Source organism: Hylobates moloch, unplaced genomic scaffold (genome assembly GCF_009828535.3).
Source record: "Hylobates moloch isolate HMO894 unplaced genomic scaffold, HMol_V3 SCAFFOLD_21, whole genome shotgun sequence".
Classification (NCBI taxonomy): domain Eukaryota; kingdom Metazoa; phylum Chordata; class Mammalia; order Primates; family Hylobatidae; genus Hylobates; species Hylobates moloch.
Window position 1 is genome coordinate 27,131,591 of NW_026652296.1, and position 20,871 is coordinate 27,152,461.

Consider the following 20,871-nt stretch of genomic DNA (forward strand, 5'->3'; position numbering starts at 1 on the left):
TGTGTGTGAAGATTTAATCTTTTAAAATATTAAACTAAATTTAAACAGCAGGGTAAAGCACTTCACAAATTGTGACATTAATTAAGGCATCAAGAAAAAACATAATGACTAGAAATAATTGCTTCACCTACTGTTGACTAGAAAATAAGTGTTTCAGAACACTGGCATCAGATAAAACAGCACATCCTGAAAGAAAAGTAACACAGCTACCTTGCATAGCAGTCAGTCTGCGCAAAACAACCATATGGTTTGCTAATTTAATCAACAATCCCCAAATTTACTTTTTCATCCTGCAGATAAAATGAAAATGAAGTTGCTAGAAATATTTTAGAAATTATTTTGCCACTCCAAATGTCTAATACAATACATACAGTACCAAAGCTTATTCATCCAAGCTCCCTTTGAAAGCACAAAACCGCTTTATCAGCCACATTTTTTAAAAGCACAAAAAACATTGATCAGTTTAATCTTTTCATTTTAAATCTGTATTTTAAGACCAATCATTCTTCACATCACACAACCAAAATTCAAACCCTTTGCCCTTCTCCATTCCACCTACAAGAGACAAAGCTTAGACCTTCCCATCTCTTGACTAGATTGATCATACTTATCTCAAAATACCCCCATGAAATTCTTCTTTTGCCCAGAAGCCTCCATCTCAAAATGCCAATGAAGTCACGCTTCCCTGCTTAAAAAGAAAACAACTTTTTATAAGAGTTTTTGTTTGTTTTTTTGAAATGGAGTTTCATTCTTGTTTCCCAGGCTGGAGTGCAATGGCATGACCTCGGCTCACTGCAACTTCTGCCTCCCGGATTACAGGCATGCGCCACCACGCCCGGCTAATTTTGTATTTTTAGTAGAGACGGGGTTTCTCCATGTTGGTCAGACTGGTTGGGAACTCCCAACCTCAGGTGATGCACCTGCCTTGGCCTCCCAAAGTGCTGGGATTACAGGCGTGAGCCACCGCGCCTGGCCTTTAAAGCAAATTGTTTCTAGGGAAGAGTATATTTCTGTTATTAAATTAGTCCTCTATTAGAAAGGAATGTTTCACACACACCTTTCCATTGCCTTGCCAGGACCTGTATTTCTTTCAAGCTTATTCCAGATTCTTTAGCCATTCACCTGGTGATCTGCTTATGTTCCAAAAGATGAATGCAACATCACAGGTACAGTCAGGATTGTGCTCCACAAAAACTACCATCCTCAATCTTCATTATAATATCTAGACAGGAACTGGTATGGTGGCTCTTCCCTGTAATCCCAGCACTTTGGGCAGCCAACATAGGAAGATCACTTTAGCCCAGGAGTTTGAGACCCACCTGGGCAACATGGCAAAACCCCACCTCTACAAAAAAAAAAAAAAAATAAGAAAAATTAGCCAGGTATGGTGGCAAACGCCTCTAGTCCTAGCTACTCGGGAGGCTGAGGTGGGACAACTACCTGAGCCCATGAAGTCAAGGCTGCAGTGAGCCATGATGGCACCACTGCACTCCAGCCTGGGTGAAGAGTTAAGACCCTGCCTCAAAATAATAATAATAGGGCCGGGTGTGGTGGCTTAAGCCTGTAATCCTAGCACTTTGGGAGGCCGAGGTGGATGGATCACGAGGTCAGGAGTTCGAGGCCAGCCTGGTCAATATGGTAAAACCCTGTCTCTATTAAAAAAAAAAAAATTAGCCAGGCATGGTAGTGCACGCCTGTAGTCCCAGTTACTTGGGAGGCTGAGGCAGTAGAATTGCTTGAACCCAGGAGGCAGAGGTTGCAGTGAGCTAAGATCACGCCACTGCACTTCAGCCTGGGCGACAGAGCGAGACTCCATCTCAAAAGAAAAAAAAAAAAAGAAAAAGAAGAAGAAGTACTCAAAAACTGAGAAACAATGTATCACATACAGTGCTGAACACTTACATCCATCATCTCTTTGCATTCTTAAAATAATCACCTTTCAGTGAGGACCCTCCTTAACTACCCTCCTCAAACTAACCTGGATCTCCTTAAACCCTTTCCCTTTCTCCTTAGCACTTTCATTTTTTGTAACATTATAAAACATCTTAAATATACATAAACATACATTTTAGGCTACATATATATTACTTATTAATCATCTTTACTACCTGTCTCTTCTACTAGAATTTAATCTCCATGAGGGCAGGGGCTTTGCTTTACTCACTGATGTAACTCCAATACCTAGAATAATGCCTGGCACACAGTAGGAACCTAAATATTTAAATGAATGGATGAATAACAAGGAAGACAGATTTGACAATTATTTGAAAACACCCCTCCCCCTCTCAACATTCAATCTATCAACATGTTCAGAAAACTCAACTTCCTCTAAAATATACCAAATCATCTGTCCTCTACTATATTCACTGCCATAAAGCTGGGCCAAACTTGTCATTTTTCACTTCTGGTCTTGCTGCTTCCAGCCATGCCCTATAAAATTCTTTCTCTATATGACAGGAAGAATGATCTTTACAAAATGTACATCACATTACTGCCCCACCTATTCAATGGTTACCCATCACTCAGAATGAAATCCAAATTCATTGGATTACAAAGCTTTATGCTGGCTTTAAAAGCTCTACATGAACTTCTGTCTCCTGTCTCTCTACCCTCTTCTCTTCATCCACTACATTATATCTACACTGGCCATTTTTCTGTTCTTTGAACATATTGAGTTCATTCCCATCATTGAGCCTTGGCACTGGAATATTCTTTGTGTGTGTGGTTTTTTTTTTTTTTTTTTTTTTTGAGGCGGAGTCTCACTCTGTCGCCCAGGCTGGAGTGCAGTGGCGCGATCTCCGCTCACTGCAAGCTCCGCCTCCCGAGTTCACGCCATTCTCCTGCCTCAGCCTCCCGAGTAGCTGGGACTACAGGCGCCTGCCACCGCGCCCGGCTAATTTTTTGTATTTTTAGTAGAGACAGGGTTTCACCGTGCTAGCCAGGATGGTCTCGATCTCCTGACCTCGTGATCCACTCGCCTCGGCCTCCCAAAGTGCTGGGATTACAGGCGTGAGCCACCGCACCCGGCTGCACTGGAATATTCTTATCACTGACATCTACCGAGCTACTTCATTATTGTTATTCAGCACACAGCTCAATTTACTTCTTCAGAGTCCTAAATTAACACTTAATTTCATATCTATATTTTTTTTTGTTAATAGGCTCAGTACTTTTATTTGAATTTAGAAACATTTTTATTTTGAAATAATTTCAATCTTGCAAGACTATTCAAATAATTCTGTTAATATCATTTAGCTAAATTCACCAATTAATTCATCCATTTATAAAAATCACTTTCTTTTTCTCTATCTACCTATATTTTTATCTAAACCACTTGAGAGCAAGCTGGAAACATTACACTCCCTTATGCTTAAATATTTCAGTGTGTAATTGCTAAGAGTTAGGATGTTTACTTATAAGCACAGTATAATTACCAAAATTATTAACATTAATACCCTACCACCCATCTAATTTACAGATATTATTCTAAAATTTATGAAGGATTTCCTCATATAAACGAGGTTGGCAGATCACCTGAAGTCAGGAGTTCAAGACCAGCCTGGCCAACATGGCGAAACTCCGTCTTTACTAACAACGCAAAAATTAGCCAGGCGTGGTGGTAGGCGCTTGTAGTCCCAGCTACTCTGGAGGCTGAGGCAGCAGAATCGTTTGAACCTGGGAGGTGGAGGTTATGGTGAGCCAGGATTGTGCCACTGCATTCCAGCCTGGGCGACAGAGCGACACTCCATCTCAAAAAACAACCAACCAACCAACCAAAAATAAACCACAAGAAAAGAAATCATCACTCCCAAGTGCTAATGGAAAATAACTGTCAACCTTTACACTCTAACCACATTTAACTATCATTCAAGTAAAGGTGAAATAAAGGTATCTTCAGATCAGCAAAAAGAGTGTACTACTTACAGATTCTCCAAGAATTATTAACAGATACACTTGGCAGGAAGGAATTATTAACCTAGAAGGAAAATTGTTATAAATATGCAATGTGACCAGATAATTCAATAAATATATTGGTAAACCTAAATTAATAGCTTTAAAAATAATGGTAACTATTATTTTGGCTGGGAGTGTAACACACAAAATGGAAACAAAATCCTAGACAGCGGTAATATATTCAAAAAGTTACTTAATTTGAAGTGTTCTAAGACTTCTGTACTTATAGAAAAAAATGGATATGTGAATTGACATTTTAGATTTTATGTCAAGTACACATTAAAATTTTAAAAGTGATCATCAAAATAAGGAAAATGAAACATCTATCTTTAAACTCACCCACTATTTTCATTTATCCAATTAAGAGTATCTATTGATTTGTGCGTACAAAATGTGAGAAAATAGAGTAGTACATTAAAATGAAACAAACCAAAAAAGTCGAACAGCCTTAAACATTTTTACTGAAGTGTTTGAAACTGACTCCAAAAAACAACGTAATTCCCAAGACAAATCACCAATTCTCTGTCCCTCCTCCAGACCCACTTTAAAAGATTTGTTGTTAGAGATGGTTCCCTTGGATGGAAAGGCAGGGAAACACTTTAATTCATTCTCCAAGATAAAGATGGAAATTAACATTTCTAGAAGGTCAATCACACACACACCAAGTCTGTTGTCCTCCCCTACTTTAGACATGAAGAACAGAGCCAGGACTGGGGAAAGGTAAGTGAGAAGCCTGGGGCCCAGACAAAGCACTTGTGGTTATTTGCCATGCTTCTCTACTTGGGGAGATGGAAGCACAGTTTGCTTGTGGAAACCTCAGTTCACATTCACCGTGCAAGAAAACTTATTTCCAATTTCATCGTGGCATTAGCCCTAGGAATGAGAGAGGACAACTTAATAAAATTAAAAGAGATGAAAAGAAAATGAGTCTCACATTAGACTGCAAATTCCTTTTACTATTCAACTTTGTTTCTCAGTATGTACAATAACAGAACGAAAGAATCAGAAAGGCCACAGAAGGAAACCCCCATTCTTCCTAAGTACCAGAAAGAAGGGTTAACAGCACATGTACTCACCTCAAGACAATAATATCTATAGCAATACTGATCAACATTCCCAACATGTACTAGCTCCAAACTTCAAATCAAAGTACACTTAATTTGGAGTCAGAGAAGGCTCTGTTTCAAATCTCAACTCTTCCCCTTTACTGACTTCTCTACCTTTCAATTTCTCCACTGCTTAAAACGAAGGAGCAGATTAAAAAACTCTTGAAAAATACTGTTCAAATACTACAACTCCTAACCTATTCTAAATATAACCACATTGCTCTACCTGGAGGCTTGCCTTCATAGGAGCTGTCAGGTAAAATGTTGGCTGCCAGGGGCTTTTCAAATTCTAGTATCTTTTTTTGTTTATTTGTTTTTTTTTTGAGATGGAGTCTCGCTCTTGTCACCCAGGCTGGAGTGCAGTGGCATGATCTCGGCTCCCTGCAAACTCTGCCTCCTGGGTTCAAGCGATTCTCCTGCCTCAGCCTCCCCAGTAGCTGGGATTACAGGCGTGCGCCACTACACCTGGCTAGTTTTTTTGTATTTTTAGTAAAGATGGGGCTTCACCATTTTGGCCAGGCTAGTCTCCAACTACTGACTTCAGGTGATCCGCCCGCCTTGGCCTCCCAAACTGCTGGGATTACACATGTGAGCCACTGTGCCCAGCCATTTGTTTTTGAGATGAGGTCTGGCCATGTCGCCCAGGCTTGTCTTGAATGACTGGGCTCAAGTAATCCTCTTGCCTCAGCCTTCTGAGTACCTGAGATGACAGGCACACACCATAGGGCCTGGCTCTAGTACCTTTTTAAACTCCAAAATAAATAGAATATAAAGAAAGCAAGCCAAAAAGACATTTCTTCCAACAGAAATGGCCCTATGTTCCTTATGATAAAAGCAGCTAAGTTTAAAACACTGAAACTGTTACTTTAAATTGTCTGAATTATTAAATAATTTAATTTAAAATGCTGTAAACTCAAGATTTTACTTTAAAACTGGGTTACACTGCTAAACTCTCAACAGGCAAAAGTCAATGACCTCCCCCTTGATTTCCTAGGCCATTGACTTGTAAAGGCTACCAGAATACCCTTCACTGATGGGGTAGTGACTTTGTCAAGGTCACAATACAATTCATCAGGAGTCAATAACAACTTTGGATTGTCCTTGAAATTCTATCTATGGTTTGAAGCTGAGAACTTATTACCTGTTTGAGATTACAATCTTGATTTAGAACAATAACCAAAGTGGAACACTTAAGTTTGTTTACTGATGAAGGCAGAAAGAAGTCTAAAACATTGCCCTTCTCATTGTGGTATTTATTCTAATGAGTAAACTAGAACAATTATTTGTGTAAACACAGAGAAAAAACAACAAAATAATGCAAAATTAAAGCATTTAACAATGACTGCATGCTTTTTCTCCCACAAAACATATTATCCTTTTAAACTAGGCCCCTTTCCTAATATACTGCCCACTGGATTAAATTTAACTAACCAAAAAGCAAGTGATGAAAATTTTTGTGTGCCCTACCCCCACCCTAGGGGCCTACTGGGCCACGATTTGCTTGAATATTATGGGTGTGGCGTGAAATATTAAAGCAGTGACTAAAATTTTCCATAAAATCCTATCCAAAGTCTAAAGGCTTTACTACTCAGAAACAGATTCATTTCCAGACATTTAAAAGATTTACTATTCCACTTATGACACTGGTGTTTCTACATTTAATATTTAGGGAGGAGGTGATGGGGGTGGGGAAAAGGGTGTAATTAGTTTTGCTTGTAAAACGTTCATCACAGTTGTAGCGCCAACTGAGCTATACAGCCTACTGGGGGTCTAATAGATTTCAGAGTATTATAGTTTGAGTAATAGAGGTTGGGGTTGTGGTGGAAATCAATAAATGGCTACTACTTCTTTGCATAGACCCATATGGAAGTAATCAAGCGCAAGGGTGGCAGCTGGGGCCAATAACAGTCACCTGCAGTTGAGGGACATGGGGGTTTCAGATGGGTTTTTAATGCTAATTTCCTGCAGAAACAATGAGTTAGAAAGAGCAGAGTAACAGACGAGGCCGGATGAAGAGAGACCAGCCAGAACAATGGCTGCACCTGGTGCTGGGAGCAGAGGGACAGAGCCGGCACGCGCCCGCCGGCAGCAGAGGACACATCTGTCACCCTCAAAGCAGCCCATCCCCCAGCTCTTCCAGCAGGGTAAGTGGTATAAGGTCCCTAAACGTTAACAGCTTGCCACACAGCAACAGGTTTGAGTTTTTAAAGACTGCCGCATTCTCTACATGCACCCTTCTCCCATGACTAAGAATTAGTTAGGAAAGTGGGTTCCCTGTCAGTCTCAAGTGAGACAGTAAAAATATCCAAGACACCCATTTTAAGTAAATCTTTTAGTTATTGTCACTTCAATGTTTTGGGGGGACTGGGAAAAATCACATGGAAAGAGAAATCTTATTGAGTGCTGATGCAGGAAGTATCATGCTAATTTCTTTCTAATTAAATCCTTAGAACTCATTTTTATTCCCATTTTACAGTTGAGAAAACTGAGGCTTAGCGGTGAAGGTTAAATTAGCTTATGGTTACACAGCCTAATGTCAAAACCCACACACAATCTTTCACTGTCTTCTCTCCATCTGTCCAAACTACCACAATCAAATGAAAATACAATAGTCCCTGCCTTGTCTGCAGGAGATGCGTTCCAAGACCCCCAGTGGATGCCTGAAACCCCAGACAATACCAAACTCTATATATACTATGTTTTCTCCTGTACATACATACCTATGATAAAGTTTAATTTATAGGCTGGGCGTGGTGGCTCACGCCTGTAATCCCAGCACTTTGGGAGGCCGAAGTGGGTAGATCACCTGAGGTCAGGCGTTTGAAACCAGCCTGGCCAACATGGTGAAACCCCATCTCTACTAAAAACACGAAAAGTTAGCTGGGCGTGGTGGCACATGCCTGTAATCCCATCTACTTGGGAGGCTGAGACAGGAGAATTGCTTGAACCTGAGAGGCGGAGGTTGCAGTGTGCTGAGATCACACCACTGCACTCCAGCCTGGGCAACAAGAGTGAAGTTCCGTCTCAAATTAAAAAAAAAAAAAAGAAAAAATAGTTTAATTTACAAAGTAGGCACAGTAAGAGATTAACAACAATAAAACATTATAACAATTGTAACAATATATTGTAATAGAAGTTATGTGAATGTGGTCTCTCTCACAGAATGTCTTATTGTACTGGACCACAGGTAACTGAAACCCTGGAAAGCGAAACTTCGACTAAGGGGAGACTACTGCACATACTCCATTTACTGCAGAGCTCCAGCTATGACAGACAACTGCAGATAATATACAGAACTGCATCCCACCTTGCCAGGCATCTCTAACAAACTGCTGAGGATTGAAAGATAACAGGATTTCCACGAGCTGTTGCTTTAAACAAAACACAAAGAGCTGCTTTTTCAGGTTTTGGCATGCTTTAGGAAAATTAAATCCATATGCATTTTAAATTTCCCAGTATCAATCTGTGTCATCATATAGTTCTCAAAAGTCAAATGCTGTTTGGAAAGTCCATCAGCCAGTGAAAATACAACCACCAGTTATAATATGTTGTTTTTCTGCAAGATACTACTGACTTGAACTTGGGGGGAAAATTAAACAATCCACAGAGTCCATCATGGTAGAAACCTTTTAAATCAGCTTCCTGGTATATAAATCACACATATAAAAGATGACTACATATGCATAAAGATAAGTATCTCTGAAGTAAACAACTGATCTTGGATTTGGAAAGACAGCAACAGCTAGACATACTTCAAAACATGGTAGAAATGAATACTATGTAATTATGCATTTAATAAAGTTTAATTTAAGGCTCTAGAAGAAAGGGAACCTTTCCATCCTGCCACTATGCTCCTTCCAAACATGAGAAGTCCAAATCCTTCCTGTCCTTTTAAATTCTGATCAAATGCTACCTCCTTTAGGAAGGTTCTCTGATTCCCACAGTTGGTGCTAATTTTCAGGACTTACTACTTTTGTACTTTTTTTTTGAGACTGAGTCTTGCTCTGTCGCCCAAGCTGGAGTGCAGTGGCATGATCTCGGCTCACTGCAACTTCCGCCTCCCAGGTTCAATTGATTCTCTTGATTCAGCCTCCCAAGTAGCTGGGATTACAGGCATATGTTACCACGCCCAGCTAATTTTTGTATTTCTAGTAGAGATGGGGTTTCGCCACGTTGGCCAGGCTGGTCTCGACCTCCTGACTTCAAGTAATCCGCTCACTTCGGTCTCCCCAAAGTGCTGGGATTACAGGTGTGAGCTACTGGCACCCAGCCACTTTTTGTACATTTTATCTCCTCTATGAGATTTCACCTTTTAAAAAAAAATCCCTTACCATATTATCACATACAACAGGCAATTCAAAACAACATTCGTAAAATGGGTGTCCTGGAAACTCAACATAATTCTAGTCTAAGCTCAGCCAGCAACCAGGAGGATATTGAACTCTGGGTTGGGGAGACTATTTGCCATCCCATTATCCTTCCCTCAACTTTCCTATTTTATCTATAAAATAATGTGTTTGACTTGATTATCCTAAGGATCCTTTCCAATCCTAATATTGTCCATAGGTCATCTCTGGGGACTTATGAGCACTGAGTAGCCTTAGAATAACCATCAATGAACTGACCCAATCAATCTTTCAGATCCAACTGAATTTTTCCAGTTGTGTATTAAATGCATTTGTTCACTCAAATGTATTTTTTGATGTTCCCACAAAGCCACTTAAATGTCATTATCCTCATCTCCAGTTTATTGGCATTATTGCATTATGTGCCTCCAGTCCAACAAGGACCCTCACTATGAAAATATGCTTGGGTCATTACTGGAAGCCAATTTAGGAGAATTTCCTCATAGTAGTAAGATTCTCATGATGCTTTCATAATCTTCAGAAAGAACCATGATTTTCTCCAGTATTCAACTCATGTATTCCTAGCATGGACACAGTCATATGAAATCCCCTTTTCAGGCCCTCTATAGTAGGCCCTATCCTACAGAAAAGCATTATCCTACAGAAAAGCATTAAGTCCTTTTCTCCCCACTCAAATGTCTCCTAGGCTACAATGGAAAGTGTTTTCTCACTGAAAGAGTACCATGTGAATTCAGCATAAACACTATATCCTCTCAAGTATTCAGAGAAGTCCCAAAGATGCTTGCTGAACAATGCACCTATCAAAAGAAATGCCCCCAAATTTTTACAAAATCATTTTAGTCAATTTGGTATAAAAGAAAACTTGAAGCCGGACGCAGTGGCTCACGCCTATAACCCCAGCAATTTGGGAGGCCAAGGCGGGCAGATCACGAGGTCAGGAGATCGAGACCATCCTGGCTAACATGGTGAAACCCCGTCTCTACTAAAAATACAAAAAATTAGCTGAGTGGGTTGGCGGGTGCCTGTAGTCCAGCTACTCGGGAAGCTGAGGCAGGAGAATAGCATGAACCCGAGAGGTGGAGCTTGCAGTGAGTCAAGATCGCACCGCTGCACTCCAGCCTGGGTGACAGAGCGAGACTCCATCTCAAAAACAAACAAAAAAAAGAAAACTTGGGAAAAGTTCCATTTTAAAAGTCTCCTTCAAGTCAGTGTGGTGGCTCACGCCTGTAATCCCACCACTTTGGGAGGTCGAGGTGGCCCTATTGCTTGAGGCCAGGAGTTTGAGACAAGCCTGGGCAACATGGCAAAATCCCACCTGTATAAAAAATACCAAAATTAGCTGGGCATGGTGGTGCGTGCCTGTGGTCCCAGCTACTCAGGAGGCTGGGGTGGGAGGATCACTGAAGTCCGGAAGAGTGAAGGCTGCAGTGAGTCATGATCATGCTTCTGCATGCCAGCCTGATCAACAGAGTTTGAGACCCTGTCCCAAAAAAAAGAAAGAAAAGAGAAAAGAAAAAAAGAGGGCCAGGCGCGGTGGCTCACTCCTTTAATCCCAGCACTTTGGGAGGCTGGGGCAGGCGGACCACAAGTTCAGGAGTTCAAGACCAGCCTGACCAACATGGTGAAACCCGTCTCTACTAAAAATACAAAAATTAGCCGGGCATGGTGGCATGCCTGTACTGCCAGCTGCTCGGGAGGCTGAGGCAGAATAGCTTGAACCCAGGAGGTAGAGGTTGCAGTGAGGCAAGACCGCGCCACCTCCATCTTGGGAAAAAAAAAAAAAAAAAGAAAGAAAAAGAAAAAAAGAAAAAAGTCCCCTCCACCTCAAGAAATCTGACTATAAAATTGAAGGAAGAAATTGAAGAGTACTATACTGTCCACTTAATTACCCAATTAATAGAAATAAAGGCTGAAGAACTTTAAGGAATAAAAATATTTTTTAAAGTTTCTATTTGAGAAATGGTAGAATTTTTGCATGACTTGTAATATACGGGGGAAAAGCAATTTTCCAGCGGGAGGTCGCGGAGTGGGGGGAATAATTTCAACAGTGTCGTCACAAAGCAGTACAATTCAGTACCTCACTCCTGCTTGTTGACTTTTCCAAAGTTCTTCTGTTCTGGTATAGTTTGGCAAAGATAGCATAGAACATTTAGAATAGATGCAGACAATCTGAGAGACGAGTACAGCAAGAGGAAGGGCGCCCTGAAAACTAGAACTACAGGCCAGATCCATTCTTGCCCAAGAGTTGAAGTTAAAAATGCAAGGGGTTTAGAAACCTATCGCAGCAAAAAAAGTGAACATCTAGAACACTTGAAACTAACTTGTATGCTTTCTATGTGCCAGACAAATTTCCCCAATAACAACATCAGTCAGGAATTACACAAAATAGAGATTCAAAGAGAATAGTGGCTTGCTTGAGATTACAGAACTAGTAAATAATGGCTACACAGTTTGTGTAACTCCCAAACTCATGTTCTTTCCATAGAACATGGAAAGGAAGCCTAGACTCGAAGGCCTCAAAAACATGAATACAATGTATAGAAACAGTAAAAAGTGGCTAGGTGCAGTGGCTCATGCCTGCAATCCTAACACGTTGGGAAGCTGAGGCAGAAGGATCACTTCAGCCTAGAAGTTTAAGACACTAGTCTGGGCAACACAGTGAGATCCATCTCTATTTCTTATATATAAGAAATAGCAAAAATCTAAAATAGGCATCACAAACTAACAAGGACTACAGAACACAGTACGTAGTTATATGCACATGAATTTATTGCATGACAAAACTACCCCAAACTCACAATTCAAGTCAGATTCATTGATGTTATTTATTTTACATGTAGCAAGAAAACAGAAGAAAACCGCATAGGAGCAAAATGTAAGTGAAAAACTGTTAGATATATCTAAAATGAAGAGATGCTGTTAGTTTTCTTTTAGTTATAATTTGCCTGCATATACTGAAATAAAATCAGAGAACAGAAAAGAGTGTTTTATGAGCCATCTTTTTAATATGGCCTATTTGTATTATGCATACTAAAGGGGAAAAATTCCCTCTAAACATCACAGAACAATCCAACGTGGAAAACCTTACAGAAATATTTGTGGGACTACTTTTCTAGCTGTATAATTCATATATTACGTCTAATTATTAAGTAAATCTTGCATTCAAAAAAGCATGACATTCAAATATAAAGTTGGCAACAGAAAAATAGAAACATAAATAAAATGAAGCATTAAAACAAAACTGAGTAGAAAGGCTGAACTCTTGTATCAAATATCAAAAAACATTCATATCATCGTAATTTGAAAGAAGTAAAAAGCTTTGAAAGGCAGAGAATTGTGCACTTTAACCCCCAAAACTATATTAAAATGTACTTACCCCAAATGCCCAGATTATAAACAATCCAGATTCTTAAATACACCAAATTTATTTGAAATAGATATTCCAAAGCTCCTCTTTTTCTCCTCCTAATCTTCAAAGCTCAATCGGAGACCAGCCTTCCTCCTCCTTTCATTAGCTGGACATGTGTCAGCTCTCTCACATCTGCGATTTCTCACTGACTAGAGCTGCCTGTCCCATTCCAGGGAAACACAGATGGATCCCAGATGGGAAGGTCCTGCCAAACAGACCAGCTCTTCACCTTGCCAGAATCCCCAGATACAGTCAGTCTCTCTCTTTTTCTCCCTCCCTCTTGCTTCCTCTCTCTCCACTACCCTTCCAACCCTCCCTGTTACCAGGGCTCTTTGCCAGCTGATGTCACTAAGTACACACCTCCCAGTGGCTCCTGGCCAATCTGACATTAACTTGTTAAATACGTGTAATTTGTTTATGGCTGACAATAACAGCAAGGATATTGTGCAAAACCTATCTGTGCAAATCCCTAGTGGAATAACATGTAGAGACATACACAGACACACAGACTCACATTTTTGGGAACATTCAAATGTTTAGCAATTACCATTTAAAGTCCTATATACTGTCTGGTTTCTGCTATTGTTTAATAGCTTCTGCTTTTTGAGCCAGTTTTTAAATCCTAATAGAATAAATTCCTTCTTAAAATCAATTATTAAAAATCTGTTTTGAACATGTAATTGGATGAAAAACATAAAGTTGCAAATTAATTTGGGGAATATAAACAGAAATGTATGTAAATGATTCACACAAGCTGCCTCTCAGATCCAGACTTGGTAGCACTGCAAAACTGGCACGTGATTAAAATAAGACAATGCATGCAACATGGTTCTGATGCTGTAAAGATTATAAATCGAAGATGGGGACACAATGCAAAATTGCTTTAAAACAGAGCAAATATAAATGTCAGAAATAACACAATATTTAACATTAAAATAACTGCTAATATAAGTGTCAACAATGAGTAGCCAAAATAAAAAATATTTTAAGAACAATAACAATGACAATCCAGAGAGATGACAGAAACCCATAAGGTCAGAGTTTAATCCTTTATACCTCAAAGAGATAGCATATAATAGCTGCTCAGTCAATTTCTGCTAAATAAAAATCGAAGGTTGACAACTGATACCATACTATAGTTACACAAAATGGTACCACTGGGGCTAATTGAGTGAAGGGTCCAACGGACCTCCTTGTACATTTTGCATTATAACTTCCTGTGAATCTACATTTTAAAATAAAAAGTTAAAAGACTGTGGGTGGTGGTAGCCGGGTGCAGTGACTCACATCTGTAATCCCAACGCTTTGGGAGGCCAAGGCGGGCAGGTCATTTGAGCTCAGGCATTTGAGATCAGCCTGGGCAACACAGTGTTACCCCATCTTTAAAAAATAAAAGAAAAAGAAAGGCCAAGCACTGTGGCTCACACCAGTAATCCCAGCACTTTTGGAGGCCGAGGCAGGCAGATCACAAGCTCAAGAGATCAAGACCTTCCTGGACAACATGGTGAAACCCTGTCTCTACTAAAAATACAAAAATTAGCTGGGCATGTTGGTATGCACCTGTAATCCCAGCTACTCGGGAGGCTGAGGCAGGAGAATCGCTTGAACCCGGGAGATGGAGGCTGCAGTGAGCTGAGATCATGCCACTGCACTCCAGCCTGGTGACAGAGCAAGACTCCGTCTCAAAAAAAAAAAAAGCAAAAGCAAAAACAAAAGCAAAAAAAGATGGCCGGGGGAAGGCGGGGGTCTTGGCTTCTTCCTGGGTCACATCACATGACACATATCCTATACTAAAATCTACATGAATACAGATTCGGCGTGAAAGAGCCCCTGCATATATATATATATATATATATATATATATATATATTCAAACAGGTGTGGTTATAATTCTCTAACCCTTAACCTTCTACGATACTTGGGATATATCTGCAATCTGTAAATAATATTTCTGTCATGGCAATTTTTGACAAATAGGAAGGAAGGCTATTTCTGTCAAGGGCAACTTAATTACTAGGTTTTAGGGCTTCATTTCATACCAGTGATGGTGGTAATAATAGTAACAGCAGCAAGTTCAGTGTTTGTCATGTGTACTCACTAAGTGTCAGAGACTATTCTGATTCCCTGCATTGCTACAAAGGTCCTATATTAAAGGGCCTATAAGGTAGGTATTATTGTCTCAAAGTTATAGCTAAGGAAAGTAATGTTCAAACAAGTTAATGCCACATAGCTAGTGTCAGCATCAGGTTGTCTGAATTCACAGCTAGAGCACTACACCCCACTGTTGACAAGAAAATGAATCCAAAGATGCTGCTGGCTGTCTTGGATCACTTGTTCTCAAGGAAGCCAGCTACCATGTTGTGAAGACACTCAAGCAGTCCTAAGAGCCTTCCACATGGGGAGAGGCTGAGATATCTTGCCAATAGCTGGTATCAAATTGCCCACAATGTAAGTAAGCCATCTTGACAGCAGACACCAAGCCACTGCCATCGAACTAAGGCACCTCAGAATTATGACCCATACAAACCATGTGAGATGATAAATATTGTTATTTAAAAAGGAAAACAAGGTGGGTCTTTCACTTCTAGCACCCAGATTATGGATCCTAAATAGCATTTTCCAATAAAAGGAAGCAGAGCTCTTCAGGAAAATAGTCAATGCCAGGTATAGGGCAGAAAATGTACAAAACTTGTCATAACAGAAAGCAATCAGGCTATCAATCACTTCTGTAGTTATGTCCCAAGGACTTAGACAGAGTTAATGTGAAGAGGCTCCCACTAACAAAGATGGGGTAATTTGAGGAGCAATAAAAAATGACCACAATTGGCTGGGTGCAGTGGCTCACGCCTGTAATCCCAGCACTTTGGGAGGCCGAGATAGGTGGATCACAAGGTCAGGAGATTGAGACCATCGTGGCCAACATGGTGAAACCCTGTCTCTACTAAAAAAAACAAAAATTAGCTGGGTGTGGTGGTGGGCACCTGTAATCTAAGCTACTTGGGAGGCTGAACCAGGAGAATGGCTTGAACCCAGGAGGCGGAGGTTACAGTTAGCCAAGATCATGCCACTGCACTCCAGGCTGGTGACAGAGGAAGATCCTGTCTCAAAAAAAAAAAAGACCACAATTGGGCCAGGAGTGGTGGATCACACCTGTAATCCCAGCACCTTGGGAGGCCGAGGTGGGCAGATTGCCTCAGGTCAGGAGTTCCAGACCAGCCTGGCCAACATAGTGAAACTCTATCTCTACTAAAAATACAAAAATTAGCCAGGCGTGCTGGCACACGCTTGTAGTTCCAGCTACTCAGGAGTCTGAGGCAGGAGAATCGCTTGAACCAGGGAGGCAGAGGTTGGAGCCAAGATAGCACCACTGTACTCCAGCCTGGGTGACAGAATGACACTCCATCTCAAAAAAAAAAAAAAAAAAAAAAAAAAAAGGAAGAAAGAAAAAAAACTGTAATTGATTGAAACACAACAAAATGTTTAAATCATGAGTTCATAATAATACCTATTTAAAAAAACTAATTGATTACTTACCTTTCAGAGAATACTAGAGAACCAAACTCATTCTAAAATCTGGTGAATCAAGCATTTCATCTGTCTTTCCTATATGAACTGTACATCTAGTTAAACAAATAGTTGGAGAAAATTGTTGGGTTCAATGTTCATTATTTCGATGATGGGCTAACTAGGAGCACAAACCTCACCACTATGCAATACATCCATGTAACAAAGCTGCACATGTACCCGAATCTAAAATAAAAGACTCAAGAAACGCCCCCCCAAAATAGTTGGCAAAAAATTGATCTCTATTGAAATAATCCAACTAATAAATGACAAAATAATATACCTGGAATATCATCATTTTGCAAATCCCTAATGAAAAAATGAATCTAATGATCAGTTGCCACTATTATAAAACGAGAGACACCTGGAAATTAATATGCCTCCTAATGAAGCATGCTTTACCAAAAAAAAAACGTAAAACAATATGATTGAGCAAATTTATAAAACATTGAGGGGACACAAGAACATGTTAATGGCAAGATGATGATGCAATTAGCAAAGTCTAGAATGTGGAAAACTTTATAGTCCAAGCAATCCAGATTCTTAGGAAAAAAAAGGGAGACGGAGGGAGTTAGGAACAGAACCTATACATTAAAAGAGAAATAAATAAGGGCCTGGCGCGGCAGCTCACACCTACAGTCCCAGAGCCTTGGGAGATTGAGGAGGATGTCTCACTTGAGGCCAGGAGTTTTGAGACCAGCCTGGCCAACATGGTGAAACCTCATCTCTACTAAAACCACAAAAATTAGCTGGGCAAGATGGCGCACTCCTGTAATCCCAGCCACTCTGGTGGCTGAGGCAGGAGAATCGCTTGAATTTGGGAGGTGGAGGTTGTAGTGAGCCATGATCGCACCACTGCACTCCAGCCTGAGTGACAGAGTGAGACAGAGTCTCAAAAAAAAAAAAAAAAGAGAGAGAGAGAGGTCAGGCACGGTGGCTCACACCTGTAATCCCAGCACTTTGGGAGGCCGAGGCGAGTGGATCACGAGGTCAAGAACTCGAGACCAGCCTGGCCAACATGGTGAACCCGCATCTCTACTAAAAATACAAAACGTAGCCAGGCATAGTGGCTGGCACCTGAAATCCCAGCTACTTGGGAGGCTGAGGCAGAAGAATCACTTGAACCCAGTAGGCGGAGGTTGCAGTGAGCCGAGATCATACCACTGCACTTCAGCTTGGGCGACAGAGCAAGATTTTGTCTCAAAACAGAAAAAAAAAGAGAGAGAGAGAAAAATAAAAGACCTAAATGTGGCTGGGTGCAGTGGTTCATGCCTGTAATCCCAACACTTTGAGAGGCCAAGGTGGAAGAATCACTTGAGGCTAGGAGTTTGAGACCAGCTTGGGCAACATACCAAGATCCCATTTCTACAAAAAATTACAAAATTAGCCAGGCGTGTTGGGGCATGCCTGCAGTCCTAGCTACCTGAGAGGCTGAGGTGGGAGTACTGCTTGACACCAGGAGTTTGAGGCTGCAGTGAACTATGATCCCACCACTGCACTTCAGCCTGGGTGACAGAGTGAGACCCTGTCTCTCAAAAAATATATAGACATACAAATACACATGCAAACACACTTTCATACATACACTTCCTAGCTGTTTGCTGAGAGGTTCTAGAAGCAATGACCCCTTGCATAAATGAACACCCAGATTTTGATTTCTAAACTGCATTTTCTACTAAAACCAAGGATCCTTGGAGAAATAGCTGATCTCTGATAGGGCAGGGAAAGTAAAAGATAAGCACACGGCTGGGCGCAGTGGCTCACGCCTGTAATCCCAGCACTTTGGGAGGCCAAGGCAGGCGGATCACAAGGTCAGCAGTTCGAGACCAGCCTGGCCAACATGGTGAAAACTCGTCTCTACTAAAAATACAAAAATTAGCCGGGCGTGGTGGCAGGCACCTGTAATCCGAGCTACTCGGGAGGCTGAGGCACAAGAATCGCTTGAACCCAGGAGGCGGAGGTTGCAGTGAGCCGAGACCGTGCCATTGCACTCCAGCCTGGGCAACAGAGTGAGGCTCCGTCTCAAAAAAAAAAAGATAAGCATGCAACACCTTGCACAAGAAAGTAAGAGACTGCTCAAAAATGACAGGGGTATGTCAAAAGAACACTAAAGCCAGTTAGAAAAGGGACTACCACTGGAATTGTGCAACAATTTAAGCATCAAAATAAATAATGATAGTAATGGATTAGAGCATAATCCATATTTAATTTTTTTAATCAATTAAGGAAGAAAGGAAAGCATTCTTTCATTAGAATGCCAATATGTAAATGCAGAAACAATGATGGAATTAGAAAATCACCACTAGTAGGGTGCAGTTGCTCATGCTTATAATGCCAGCACTCTGGGAGGTCAAGGTGGAAGAATCACTTGAGACCAGGAGTTCAAAATCTGCTTGGGCAACATAGTGAGACCTTGTCTCTACAAAAAAAAAAAAATTAAAAATTAAAAAAAAGAAAATCACCACTAGATGCTGAGACTACTAGTGAATAGAAAACTAATGAAAAACAGGACAACTTCATCATCTCTAAATATACCCAACAAATTACTTATTAATCACAAAGAGGAAAGTAGTAATTTTTGCAGTGGAGTAACCTGGCAGACATGACCTTAATACAATGATTAACCAATCGCTAATACTGAGGCACACTGATCATGTGCCTCCTTAAATGAAGCATTAAGGAGAATACATCCCTTCTATAGTATTCCAGCCCGAAATTCGTAACATTAATGTAATCATAAGGTAACGGCAACGAAACCCAAACTAAGTACAAAACAACTGGTCTGTATTCAAAATTGGAATGGTCAAGAAAAGAAAAGTACCAGGAGGGGAGGAGAGGAGGCAGGCAGGCTGAGGAACTGTTTTAGAACAAGAAAAATTAAAGAGCCACAGTGGCTCACACTTGCAATCCCAAAACTTTGGGAGGCCAAGGAAGGTGGCTTACTTAAGGTAAGGAGTTCGAGACCAGCTGGAGCAACATAGTGAGACTCCACCTCTACAAAAAGTAAAAAAATTAGCCAGGCATGATGGCATGTGCCTATAGTCCCAAGTATTCAGGAGGCTGAGGCTGGGGGATTGCCTGAGCCCAGCTGGTCAAGTCTGCAGTGAGCCATTCTTGCACCACTGCACTCTAGCCGGGGCACCAGAATGAGACCCTGTCTCTAAGAAAAAAGGAAAGAGGAAAGGGGAAAGGCAAGGAAGAAAGAGACATGCCAGTTAAATTCAGTGTGTGATGACAGACTGAACTGGATTGAGGTATAAGAGCTATAAAAGACATTATTGAAATAATTTATGAAACCTGAATATAGTCTGTGAATTAGGTTAATAGTATGGTATCATTATTACATTTTCTGATTTTGATAATTGTACTGTGGTCATGTAAGAAGTATTTAGGGATACAAGGGCATATTTCCACTTTCAGGAAAAAAATTATACCTCCAAAATACACACAATGATAAAGCAATTGGGGTAAAATGTAAACAACTTATAGAAAGTTGCAAGAACTCCTAAGTATTTTACTGTATCAAAAAATAAAAAAATAAAAAATAAAAAAAAAACAGAAAACAAGTCCCCATCCATGATAAAAAAGTGTGAAGACACTCTTGTGGGTATTAAGTGAACGTGTGTCAGTCCATGATCTAATGATCACAATCACGACGGTCTCTTCTTTGGTTTCTTACTCTGATGATGAGAACTATATGCCATTTTAATTTTTTTTTTAATTGGGCAGCCATTAGGCTGAGACAGCTGGCTCTAGTGCCTAGTAAGCAAACTGAAGCCCAATGTAAACATAAAATGAAACTTAAGCTTAACCAATCAAAAACAAACCTCTAACAAGGGACTTTCCACTGGATCATATCCAAATAAGGTAAATGCCTAGCTGCAGCCAATCAAGTAATTCCTTTACTTTGCTACCGTGTTCAGCCTATAAAAACCTGCTTCTAAAGCAGAGCTCTCTGAACTTCCAGTTTTGAATGCTGCCTGAATCCTTTAATGCTCACCTAAATTCTGCTAAATTTCTGTCTAAAGTTTTTATTTAAACAATTCCGAACATTTTTAAGTTGTTTTTTCTTATGTAATATTCATTTTATACCTATAATGGGTTACTGCTTAAAGATAAATACAAAAAACTCTGACATTCAATCTAAATTAACAGAAAACAAAAATAATTCTACAAATACACTTGAGATGCAGACATCTGAGTTTGATTCATCAGATCAAATCTCTCATCTAGCACATAAAAATGATTCTAGACTTTCAAACAACATTAAAAAAGAAAAACAGCCAGGCGCGGTGGCTCACACCTGTAACCCCAGCAATCTGGGAGGCTGAGATCACTCCACTGCACTCCAACCTGGACAACAAAAGTGAAACTCCCATCTCAAAAAAAAAAAAAGGAAAGAAAAGAAAAGAAAAAAGAAAAATAGGCCGGGCACAGTGGCTCACCCCTGTAACCCCAGCAATTTGGGAGG

The 20,871-nt window shown here is 40.4% G+C and overlaps 1 protein-coding gene across 5 annotated transcripts in view; it reads right to left on the minus strand.

Annotated features, from left to right (window-relative positions):
- Positions 1–20,871, minus strand: part of CBFA2T2 (CBFA2/RUNX1 partner transcriptional co-repressor 2) — a 159,569-nt gene that overhangs the window by 77,547 nt on the left and 61,151 nt on the right. The window contains exon 1 of one of the 5 annotated variants that reach the window (XM_032142994.2): positions 12,804–12,899. The exons of 3 other annotated variants lie outside the window; for them this stretch is intronic. Coding sequence is in view for 1 of the 2 variants with exons in the window: in XM_032142995.2 (XP_031998886.1) it covers positions 1,058–1,118 (61 nt within the window). In the remaining variant the exon portion in view is untranslated. Of the gene's footprint in view, positions 1–1,057; positions 1,119–12,803; positions 12,900–20,871 lie in introns of those variants that run through there. One more of the 5 variants, XM_032142995.2, reaches the window with a different exon arrangement.